Source organism: Carya illinoinensis, chromosome 6, assembly GCF_018687715.1.
Source record: "Carya illinoinensis cultivar Pawnee chromosome 6, C.illinoinensisPawnee_v1, whole genome shotgun sequence".
Lineage (NCBI taxonomy): Eukaryota > Viridiplantae > Streptophyta > Magnoliopsida > Fagales > Juglandaceae > Carya > Carya illinoinensis.
In genome coordinates, this window is record NC_056757.1 from 10758290 (window position 1) to 10770335 (window position 12046).

General features: G+C 33.7%; 1 protein-coding gene across 2 annotated transcripts; it reads right to left on the minus strand.

Annotated features, from left to right (window-relative positions):
• Positions 1 to 472: 472 nt before the first annotated feature.
• Positions 473 to 3509, minus strand: LOC122313028 (nudix hydrolase 17, mitochondrial-like). 2 transcript variants are annotated; one of them, XM_043127723.1, is made up of 6 exons: positions 3107 to 3509; positions 2513 to 2621; positions 2097 to 2180; positions 1744 to 1872; positions 991 to 1636; positions 473 to 862 (listed from the first exon to the last, which is right to left on the minus strand). In XM_043127723.1, the coding sequence occupies exons 1-5, from the start codon at positions 3181 to 3183 to the stop codon at positions 1505 to 1507; spliced, it is 531 nt and encodes a 176-aa protein (XP_042983657.1). In that variant the 5' UTR covers positions 3184 to 3509; the 3' UTR covers positions 473 to 862; positions 991 to 1504. The 2 variants fall into 2 exon arrangements, with proteins under 2 accessions (XP_042983657.1, XP_042983656.1); XM_043127722.1 differs by having other exon boundaries at positions 473 to 886.
• Between the last annotated feature and the right edge of the window lie 8537 nt (positions 3510 to 12046).

The following is a 12046-nucleotide window of genomic DNA, read 5'->3' on the forward strand; positions in this document are numbered from 1 at the left end:
TTGGCAAGCTTGCTGCCATTTGTCACTCCTCAATTGGCCCACACGGCACCACATCATCAAGACAAATATTTTTATTACTCTATAAATTTCTAAATATTCTAACTAGTACCAATCATTTTGTCTAATTATGATCCTAAGCACCTCAAATAAAATCCAAGAAGTGTCAATTTCTCTTGAAGATCATCATATAAATTTGACATTGTTCTAGAAAATAGAATTTTAATTAGTTTAATCCATAAAATTACTATATTTTCTTATTAGATCAATGATCCCAATTTATCATTAAATCCTTCTGATCTATATATGTATTCTCTTAGGTGTATCACACGCAAAATATAGTTATTTGCAACGATATATGATCCTTCCTTCGAATATATTAGGTGTCATCAACGTGAAAGTCCCAGCACTCGGGATTTCTTCATATGGGATCCAAACAGTAATGTTTCCAAATATAGAGATTAGCTATCCAATATATAACAAGACGGCCACCAACAACATGATAATATATTAACCAACATAAAAACGATGACAACAACATTAATAATCCATATAAGAGAAGTATTCAATTTACCAGATACGTACAACACAAGTACTCAACCATATTATATCCATCATTAATACCTAACTGCCTGCGTGCAGGAGAGAGCGCTTTCATATTAAAATCTCCCATCTAGAAGACAATATTGTCTGCAGATTGGCAGGAGATCATCAAGAAAGCCCCTCATCAAGAAATTTATCCTTTCTCATACATTACATATATAGTGCTAACTAGCTCTAGCTAATTGAAACCCCTACTTCCTTGTTTCGATCTAGTCGTCCAGTACCGGTTTGATCCTCTCTCGTTCCAAGAGTGCATATATAACTGCATGGATAAGCTCAAATTAACCTGTGAATTTGGAAACCAATTCCATATTAATATACGAATCAAAGATTTAAATTAATATGGTTGCTAGAAATTAATCTTGTGAAAAATATCTTGTTTGTACTCACAGCATGCTACAACATATCACAGTTTTTGCGGCTGTTTTTTTCCCGGCGTTCTATGCCTTCTACGGAAGAATCAAAGGCATATAGTCAATTAGCAGCATACTTGTTGAGGAATGAACATGACTCCATCCGTTGATCATGATCATGTACGTGTTTATGGCCATGCAGCTTCATTATCCCTAGCCATCTTGATGACTAAATGAAGATAATTAAAGGCTGCATGTATCTTGTGTGTATTGATGATGATCATATTGATTAGTACTCTCTCCGGCCTTCACAGAGCATGCACCAAGTAGTAGCAGTAGTACTACTAGATCAACTCAAATAAGCCAATATCTTTTCTTTTCTTTTGGGACTAGAGTACGTAGGGCCGGGGCTTCCTCATACGTACGTCCACAAAAAATTGGCTTATCCTTTATGATCACGTACACAATAAATTAAGATAAGTAAATAACTACGCTAGCAGCTAGTCCACGTAAAAAAGAAATACAACATTATGTACAGAACAATTTTAGTATCAAGATGGGCGCTGATCATCTAAATCTGCTTCCTTCTGCTGCTGTGGAGATGTAAGCCTTTCAACCAATTTGTCCAAGGCTTCCTTCATCCACCCATGCTGACAAACTTCTCTTGCTTCAGCCGCCGTCATCTATATGTATATATATAGATTAATTAAAAGAGTTTCAAAGATATATATATGCACACCCAGTGAGAGGAGTTTTATGCTCATTGAACTAAATACATATATATGCATACCCATATTCTCCTGCGGACATTCTTCTCCGGCCATAGATCAAGTTGCTCTTGGACTAGTAAAGCGAACATGTAGCCTTCATAGCATGTGCCATAGCGTTTGCTAATGAAGCTCCATTTTCCCAATTCATACTGCCATATATATAATGAATTCATCGTAAAAAAATAATATCAAAATGATCAGATTTATATGTCCAAAGACACCAACACTCATGCATGCACCATACCATCTAATATTTGTATGCATGTCATGTGTTTGTGCACGTGCGCATTTTTTTTTTAAACATGTATATTGTAAGATGCAATATCGAATACCATAAAAACTTGGGTTAGGGACGTCAGTGCTAATTAATTACCTCGACATTGCCACGAACCCCGGCCTCTTCAAGAGACTCACGGGAAGCCGCTTCTTCCACTGATTCGTCGAGTTCCCAACCACCCTGGTAAAGACAAATTAATACAGCTTGACTGAAAAATCTAATCAAATAGGGAGGTATGGATAGTGAGTTTGATTTGAAATAAGTTGAGGATTGAAAGTTGAATAAAATATTATTAGAATATTTTTTTTTTGTTTTGAGATTTGGAAAAGTTAAATTGTTTATTATAATTTGTTTGAAAGTTTAAAAAAATTATAATGATTAGATGAGATAAAATGAGATAAGTTGAGATGATTTTTGAATCCAAACAAAATACTGGTCTAACGGTTTTTCTGTTCTAAACAGAAAAGAAATGAAAAACCTAGATAGCTAGCCAAGCCAATGAATATTCTTACCTTGGGGAATGTCAATCCTTGACCATTCTGTGAACTAATCACAAGCACTTCTAATTCATTGCTAATATTGCTACCATCACTACCATCTTTGTATCTGTATGGAATGCATCTGCACGATTAAGCATAAAACTTTCAGACAACGAATTCTGTGTTAACGCAATACTAATTATAGTTTCATTATGGAGGTGGAAACAAAAGCAAACCAATTTCCCAGAAACAGAAAAAGGAAAAATAAACAACAGCTCAAGAACAATATTGCAAGGATCAAGAAAATCACAAAGCACGGCCACAGAGAGAAGAGAGAGAGAGAGAGAGAGAGAGAGAGAGAGAGGTGAAAATCCATAAATTATAGATGCATGGGTGCCCTTCATTCAATTTAATCTGGATCCATCCATGTCATATTCCAGAAGATTATTATATATAAATCGTACGTGCATCCAATATAATAATTTGGTTTAACAAGGATGCATGCGAGAGAGAGGGAGAGAGAGAGCGCTCTTTGTAAATCATCCAAAAGAGTCAAGAAAAACGAGGGGGAAATGAATCGACAAAATGATAATATATATGAATGCTCAATGACAAGAATGAACAAACCCTGCAACTTGTCGGCAACCCAAATTGTTGTATCTTTGCGACTCTCTTCCCGTGCGAGATACAAGATCACAAACCATCTCTCAAAAACTAGCTTTGCAGAAAATCTATAAGATTTTCTGAGATAATACACGAAAAGAAAAACGAAAAAGTAAAGGTCTAATATTTCTGCAAGAGACAACAACACCGAGGCCTGGTGATTTGTTTTCCCAATTAGAGGATTGGGTTATTAACAAAACCTCAAATCATGCACTAAAATAAATCTTAAATAGATAAATAGACACAGCGAAATTGAGGTGAAGGACAGGGAGGCAAATGGAAGGTTGTTGCTTTAACGGATAAAGGAAGAGCTGTGTGGGTTAAGAATAGGCTGGCGCGGCTATTTATCGAGAGGAAGAAGGCTCTATGAAAAGGATTTATATACATATATATATATATATAATATTTCATCTATATATATTGTGCTGAGGACAATGGTTGACACGTAATATACGAATATATTTAGTGTCGCCACTGAGCTAATGGGACGCGTCACGTTTGCGGCCATTCCAGACGAATCTACTGTAAAAAAGAGTGAGCGTACGTACGTGGGTTGGCTTTGACTCTCTCTCCAACCTGTGTTTCAGTTAATTTCTGGGTACTTTCCTCAACAATTATTCCTTGTATGTGTCCGCTGTTTCGATATGGAAAGTTAATTATCTGACATAATGATACTACAAGAGAAGTGGGTTTTTGTGACTAAGATTTAGTAATCAAAAAGACTATTTCCTATAGAAAACCATAGAAAATAGTCATTTTAATCACTAAAGCCCACTTATCTCGTAGTGTGAGAAATCATAGATGTATACGAACGTCTTTAGCTTTTAGGTTTAAAGTTTTCATTCATATAACTTTGACTGCAGGAAACAAAAAACTCTCCCTCTCTTGATCATTCCTCTCCTAGCTCGGTAGATCTCCTCCTTCATAATTTTGCAACTCGATCGGCACTATAATATACAATTGTCTTTTTTTCTTTTCTTTTTTTTGTCTCTGTTTTCTTTCATTTTCTCTCTTCTTCTTTTTTTTTTCCTCTATCCCTATACCCACTTCTACCCCCTCCTCGATCGACTTTTGCCACCATCCTGCCATAAATGTGGCCCTCACAACTCACCCTATATATGTGGTGGCGCGTCCATATCCCAAGCAGCTAGATTTCTTCTTTCATGCGCCTTTAATTTGCTTCATCTAATTGTAATGGTCCTAGTGACAACCATGCAATATTTAAAATACTTAGCTGATCAATTGGTTTGCAGCTTTAATTTAGCACCTCCCAATGTGATTCTGATCTTTGCATGATCAGCATGTAATTCCCTGTATCCAACATTCTCATTCATATGATCAGAACTTTTCATTTGGGATCTTTGGATAAAAACTAGAATTGGACAAATTAGTTGCATTGTATGGAAAGATTATATATGAGAAAATGATACTTGCAATCGTAAGTATGCAATCGCCACGCAATCATTTAAAAAAATGAATAAATATAGGATTTACATGAAAATAAAATTAATTTTTTAATAGTAGACCATATTCTTTTTTAATGTAACTGCATAGCTCTTGTACATTTCACGATTGTATATAACATTACTGATCATTGTATATATAGGTAGTTTCATTTTTTTTTTTTTTTAAATAGAGTGGATTTGTATAAAATGGAGGCTGGCCAGCATATTGAACCAAGAGAACTTGTACAAGTTTTATCAATGTTAAGTGTCATTTTATTGACTCTCATATTGTTGTTTTAATAACATGGCGGGCCTGAAACGTTTGAAAAATGGATGAGAAGTATCTTTCTAATACGACAAATTCTAGCTAGCTCAACTACTTGGAAAATGTGTTGAGTGCATCTATATATATGATAGAGATCGTTAATTTATAGACTAGTAGAGAGTGGGTTGTTTAATTAAATGGTTCTATCATGGAATATAAATAATAATACAAAGGTTAAAGAAAATATGATTTCTTTAATACAAGTGATTTTAATCTTCATAAATCTAATAATACAGTCAATATATAATATAATTTATTAGAAAAAATAATTTTGAGCATAACCAAGTAAAAATAATTTTATGAGAAAAAAAAAATGTAAACATGCAGTTTAATTATTGTTTGATAAATAAAAAAAAAAAAAAAAAAAGTTCACGCGCTTCTAATTAATCTAGTTTGTTTGATAATAATTAAACTCGAATTCGACTTGAACTTCATGATCAAAGGAACTTGAACAAATCGCGCGAGCTACGAATTCATGATCCAACTACGTACTTAATTAATTAAGTTGCATATGTAGGGCTAGAAGTTAAAAGAATTTTTAAGAAACATGGTCAATGAATGGTCATTTCTATAGAGAGAGGATCGATCCATGCCTGCATCATGCAGTTCTTTTTCACCTCCTTCTAAAGGAGCAGACATACTTTGTTTGCTGCGAGAATTTTCTTTCCTTTGATCCATTATTCATATTTCTCTTTACTTTACCTGAATTATTTTGTCCTTTACTTCAAGAGTGGATGTATGGGTATTGAAATTTGCTAGAAGATCGAGAAGGTCATTATATATAAATAATATATATAGAATGCTTTCCTTATTGCATTATTATATATTATTATTATTTGCAATCAATGTTTTTCTTACAAATTCATGGCTTTCTTTTTAGCCCCCGGTAAATGAGAAGCCAATTATATTCTTTGTTTTCAAAGCGAACTTTCGTTCCTTGAAATCTTTATACTACGTACTCTTAATAGAAAGCTTATCTTCCTCTATTTGATGAGTGGATCGTGTACGTATGAATTGTTAATAATGTTATTTATAACTAGAATGGTTAACTGCAGATGTTATCATATTAAAGACGAGAAGTGCTATACCAAAAAAATATTTCATAGAAGTATAACAATATAGCTTTATATAATATATCAAATCTACCTTACAGTAAAAATAATCATACAATATGATGTATCGTATTAAGTCACATCAATTCCTGAATTTAGTTTTATAAGATAATCTTTTTTTGGATGAAACATTTCTCATTATTAAAGAATGCTTTCCTGCCAAAGTAAAACAATTTGTCAAATTGTTATTTTATAAATGTTTTTCGCTTGCAAAAAATAAATTAAAAATACAAAGGTAACTAATGAGTTTTCACATTTAGACAAGTGATCTTGTATTTTTCACGAGGATGTTGAATGTATTAATTTATTTATTTTGCAAGTCATCTTTAGAGAGCAATTAGCAATTAATCATGCACCACCAGTTTATAAACTTTGTTAATTTGCATCGTCTTGGATTTTAGAAGAAAAGAATATTTATTTTAATCATAGATAGGAAGCAAATACATCAAAGATTCAAAATCAGTTTAAATCATATGGATGAAGCTCACTGCAAGAAATAGTACTCGTGCTTTCCCATGAATTCTTTTGGTGGCAAAAGAATCATATTTGTGGGAAAAATTCTATTCCCACCAATTATTCTTGGAAGGCTCGTAAGAAATAAGTTGCTAGGCTATTCCCACAACAAATGCCACCGCAATAGCCTAGTAAGCTCGCCTGTGGAAATAGGACCAATTATTGTCAAAGGTATTGGTGGGTATTAGTAGTACCCATTAGAACATTTGGTGAAAAAAAACTTCTTCCTCCAAAAATAAAAGAAAAAAAAAAATGATTTGCCATGAGATGTAGTCGCAGCAAACTTTAAAAGAATTAAAAAAAATTATAAAAGAAAAAAAAAAAGATGAGACTCGCCAAAAATAATCATAAAAAATTGTCTAATATAAGCTAAAAAAAATATATACAAACCTTGGATATTCAAATTGACACTAATAACAATTTCAAAATAAAAATAAAAATAAAATTGTACTAACATTTTTACAAGAAAAACTCCTAATGAGAACCCAATAGCAAGAAAGAGTTTAGTGCAGCATGCTTTGGCACTAAGAGAACAATGTTCAAGTGGAAATGAAATATGTTATAACCAACGTGATTAAGAATAGGAGACCATCGCTTAAGTTGAGAATAGCTAAAAAATATTGAGAAATTTCCCTTTCTATTACTAAGCAATCTCTGATTGATCCTACATTTGGTAATAAGCAAATCTAAACTAATAAGAATGTTGGAAGCTTTTGGAACTTTCAATAACCATTCCATGCATCCAACAAGTTGCACTGCAGTGCATGTGATAGTTACTCAGGTTTCAAACCAGAGTAACTAATTGAGTTAGACTGACTCATCCAAATCTATGGAAGAGAAAAACATAGTAGGTATAGTTATATATACCCGTTAAAGCTAACTTCGAGCAAATCTCATTGTCCAGAATTTCACGAGGCAAAATACTTGGGGTGTCCAACACATTCAGATTGGGATGGCTACCAATTTGCAAAAAAAAAAAAAAAAAAAAAAAAAAGGAAGAAAAAAAGGAAGAAATGATTGGAGAATGATAATTTGCATCGTCCTAGATTTTAGAAGAAAAAAATATATATTTTAATCATAGATAGGAAGCAAACATATCAAAATATTCAAAATGAAATCATCATCCATATGATTTAACGTTCAATGAAGATGGAGAGAGGAATAATTAACGTTCAATGATCATGTGTTGCCTATCCCTTGATCAAAAGATGTCAACGCATGCTAATATAAATTGTAATAGTTAGAACGTATTCCATCTATGAAGAGTACTAATGAAGATGGATAGTTTATATTAAACTCACTTCAAAGCATAAATCTATTATATATAAATGTGTATATATATATGTTGTTTCAAAGCTCAAGTTGTGCAAAAAATATATTTACATAGTTGCAAAAAATTATTTTTCTAATTGCGGTGAGATGTTAAAATTTTTATATAAACTTTTTCTTTCATGCTTATAAGAAAAGTCTAAGGATAAAAGTATCGAACAGGTAGATTGCAGAGTTTTTGGAAGGAAATTCTTATTGTATTGATTCTCTTGTCATCCTCTTTACAAATGGAAAGTAATCTATATATAATACAAAGCCAGTAGATGACAAAACCTCCTACAACTAGCATCAAAAAATAAAACAAAAGACAATAAAACCAAAAGTAAAGCATTATGTACATGTACACAATAACAACGGAATGGCCTCATCCCTTAGCCTACAGGGTATTCACGCTGCTACTAAATGTGTGGGTATTGTAGATGTGTTGCTCCTTCCTCTATCTGAGTCAGCAGCTCTTCATTCCTCAATAGCCCCTGCAAGATGGAGTGTAGATGTCTGCTACTCCCATCTTGGACAAATGTTGATAAAAGTTAGGTAAACTTAGAGCTTTGGTCAAAACATCAGCAACTTGTAAACCACTGCTAACTTGTTCAGTTGTGATGCTCCCTTCCAGAATTTTATCTCTAATCAAATGGCAATCAAGTTTTATATGTTTTGTTCTTTCATGAAAAATTGGATTTGTGGCTATATGAATTGCAGATTTGCTATCATAGAACAACATTGCTCCTTGAGAATGTTGAACATTTAAATCCTTGAAAACATATTTCAGCCAAGTCAATTCACAACTAAGGTTGGCCATTGCTCTATACTAAGCCTCAGTCGAAGACCTTGAAACCATTTTGTTTATTTGATTTCCAAGACACCAAGGAAGAACTAATGAACACACAATAACTCATTACTGATCTCCTTGTATCCGAGCAGGCCCTCCAATCTGAGTCACAATAATCCTGTAGTTGCATTTCAAATTTTGTGGAATAGAATAATCCTTGGCCTGGTGCCCTTTTAATGTACCATAACATTTTGTGAGCAGCATGTAAGTGACGAATTCTAGGGCTGTCTGTAAATTGACTCAACAATTGGATAGAGTATGCAAGGTCTAAGTTATAGTCAAATAAAGCAACCGGCCAATTAACCTCCTGTAAAGAGTATGATCAGCAAGCAATTTTCATTGATCCTTAGATAACTTGAGGTTTTGATCTAAAGGAATTCTAGCAGGGGCCAAACCTATTGTACTAGAATCCTTTAGTATGTCAAGTGCATACTTTCTTTGACATACATAGATGCCTTCTTTTGACCTTGTTAAAGGAAGTATTTCAATTTTCCAAGGTCTTTAATTTTAATTTTATCATTGAGAGAAGTTTTAAGAGTATTGACATTATCCACACAATTACTTGCAACTATAATGTCATCAACATATACAAGAATGGCTACAAATGAGTTACCTTCTGATTTTGTAAACAAGCTGTAATCAGCCTTAGATTGATTAAATCATTGCTAGATGGACAGCTTGGAATACCATTGCCTTGACACTTGCTTCAACCCATACAAACTTTTCTTCAGTTTGCATACTTTTCTCTCATTTCCATCACCATAACCAGGTGGTATCTGCATGTAGACTTTTTCTTCTAGGTCCCCATGTAGGAAAGCATTGTTCGCATCAAATTGATGTAAGTGTCATCCTTTCATAGTTGCTATGGCTAGCAAATTCCTTATTGTGACTAGTTTTGCTAACGGAGAGAAAGTCTCATGATAGTCAAGGCCTTCTTGTTGTATATAACCCTTTGCCACCAGCCTTGCTTAAATATTCCAACACTTCCATCAGCATTAAACTTAATTTTGTAAGAGAAATGATATTTGTAGTCGTGGTTGTGCAAGCGGCGTGCAGTCGCTTTGAAAAAATGAATTAATATGGGACCCACATGAAAAAAAAACTAACTTTCTAATCGTGTACTCCACATTTTTTCAAAGCGATTGCGCAGCGTTTGTAATTCCACCACTGTATGTAGCATTGCTCATTTTGTAAATCCATCTGCATCCTATTGCCTCTTTATCAGGAGGTAAGTCAACAATATCCCAAGTGTCATTTAACTCAAGTGTTTTTATCTCACCTCGCATGGAAGCAAACCATTAGGGGGATTGGGAAGTTCCTGACAATTCCTAAGTTTCGTTTGGTTGGTTATGGATGTCACAAAAGTTTTGTATGGATTGAACAATTTTTCATAAGACATACAATCAATAAAAGGAAAAGGCTTACCTAGAAAAACAGCACCTTCTTCCTTGTCCAACTTCTAAAATGGGTGAGATAAAGTAGCTTGTTGGCATATAATCTTGCAAATGAGAAGGAGCTTTCCTTATTTAGGTCAATCTTCATGGCAAGTGAGGGGCATGGTTTGTGTTTGCAGGAATGGAAGGGTTTGAATGATTAGCTTCTTCATTGATCTGTGGATTAGAAGCCTCAGTATCTATTGAAAAATCTATAGAATCAAGAGGTATTGGACTTGGATTTTCTATTTTGGTAGAATCATTTTGTATGGGAACATTTGGGATAGATGTGGTGGTTATTTGAGGAAATGAAAGTTGAATAGGATCTAGTAGATTACCAGATTCTTTGGCCGTGCAATCCTTGGTATTGACTTTGAAGGGAAAGGTAGTTTCATGAAAGATAATATTACGAGAAATGAAAATTTTCTTGATTTCTAAGTCTAACAATTTATAACCCTGATCCCAAAGGGATATCCCAAGAAAACACACTTTCTAGCCCTAGAGTTGAATTTGTGCCTCCCATTCACAAGGATATTGGCAAAAGATAAACACTCAAAAATTTTGAGTTGAGAATAGACAGGTTTAGTCTTAAAAAGAATTCAAAATGACTTTTTTGATTTAACAAAGGAGATGGAGTTCTGTTTATAAGATGAACAGTAATAAGAACACAATCATTCCAATATCTCAATGTAATGGAACTTTGAAATTTCATTGCCTTAGCAACATTCAAATTTTGTGGTGTTTTCTCTTTACTATGACATTTTGTTTGGGTGTTTCAACATAATTTTTTTGGTGTATAATCCCATTTTTAAGATAAAATTCTTTCATGGCAAACTCTCCCTCATTGTCACTACGAATAATTTTGATTTTGGTTTCAAATTGGTTCTAAATCATAGCACCAAAGCTTTGCATTTGATTTTGTTTTTAACATGTATGCCCAAGTGCATCTACTAAAATCATCTACAAGAGTTAAGAAATATCTAGAACCATCATAACTCATCTCATTACATGGGCCCCAAATATCACAATGCACTAATTCAAAACATCTTTCATATTTGTGTTCACTTGAAGGAAAAGGTAATTTGTGTAATTTAGCCAAAGGGCATACAAGACATGGCTTATGGCTAGGATGTTTGGATGTAGTATATAAAGCAAGTCTAGAATAAGATGAATGTCCTAACCTATAATGCCAAAGACCAAAATCTTCAGCACTACAAGTTACTAAAGCGGATATAGGTGCAGTATGAACAAACTGATTTAAAACTTTTGCTAAGGTTGAAGGAGAGAATTCCTTTTGCAGCAAGTGATATAAACCGTGCTTTATTTCAGCCATGCCAGTGTTGTCCAAGTCGAAAGGTTCTGTATGAAACAAAAATTAGAGAAAAACATGAGACAGCAGTTGGACTCTTGAGTTGTTTTTCTAGTTGAAATGAGGTTAAATGAAAAAGAATGAACACAAAGAACATTCTAAAGAACAAGGGACTTAGTTATTTCAACAGTTCTAACACGAGTAATCGAGGCAACCTTTCCATTAGGCAAAGCTACAAAGTATGAAACTTGAGAATTAATTGAAGTAAAAAAGGAAGTGGAACAGTTCATATGATTAGTTGCATCTGTGTCCAAGATCCAAGGAATGGCAGTAAAATTAGTAGTTTTGGTGCTGCAAGCATAGAGACATAGAGATATACCAGCTATCTTAGAAATTTCAGTATTAAAAGATGGGAAGAATGTCTGAACATTATTTGATTAAGAGAGCTGTGATGAGCTGTTGGTGGATGGCTTGAGGAGTGCCAAAAGTTGAGAATATCGTTCTTGAGTTAATGAGACCTGGGCTTTGTCCCTCACTTGTTCCTGATCAGAGGCTTGGGTTGCAAAAACTTGATTTGCAGCAAATGAAGGAGGTCTAACTTTCCCATAA

What these genes read in the sequence shown, in the direction of transcription:
- LOC122313028 (XM_043127723.1), bottom strand. Translation starts at nt 3,183, where the DNA reads ATGGTTTGTGATCTTGTATCTCGCACGGGAAGAGAGTCGCAAAGATAC. An exon ending in GGTTGCCGACAAGTTGCAGG is followed by an intron (nt 2,622 to 3,106) that starts GTTTGTTCATTC and finishes TTAATCGTGCAG; the next exon opens with ATGCATTCCATACAGATACA. An exon ending in GGGTTCGTGGCAATGTCGAG is followed by an intron (nt 1,873 to 2,096) that starts GTAATTAATTAG and finishes TATATATGGCAG; the next exon opens with TATGAATTGGGAAAATGGAG.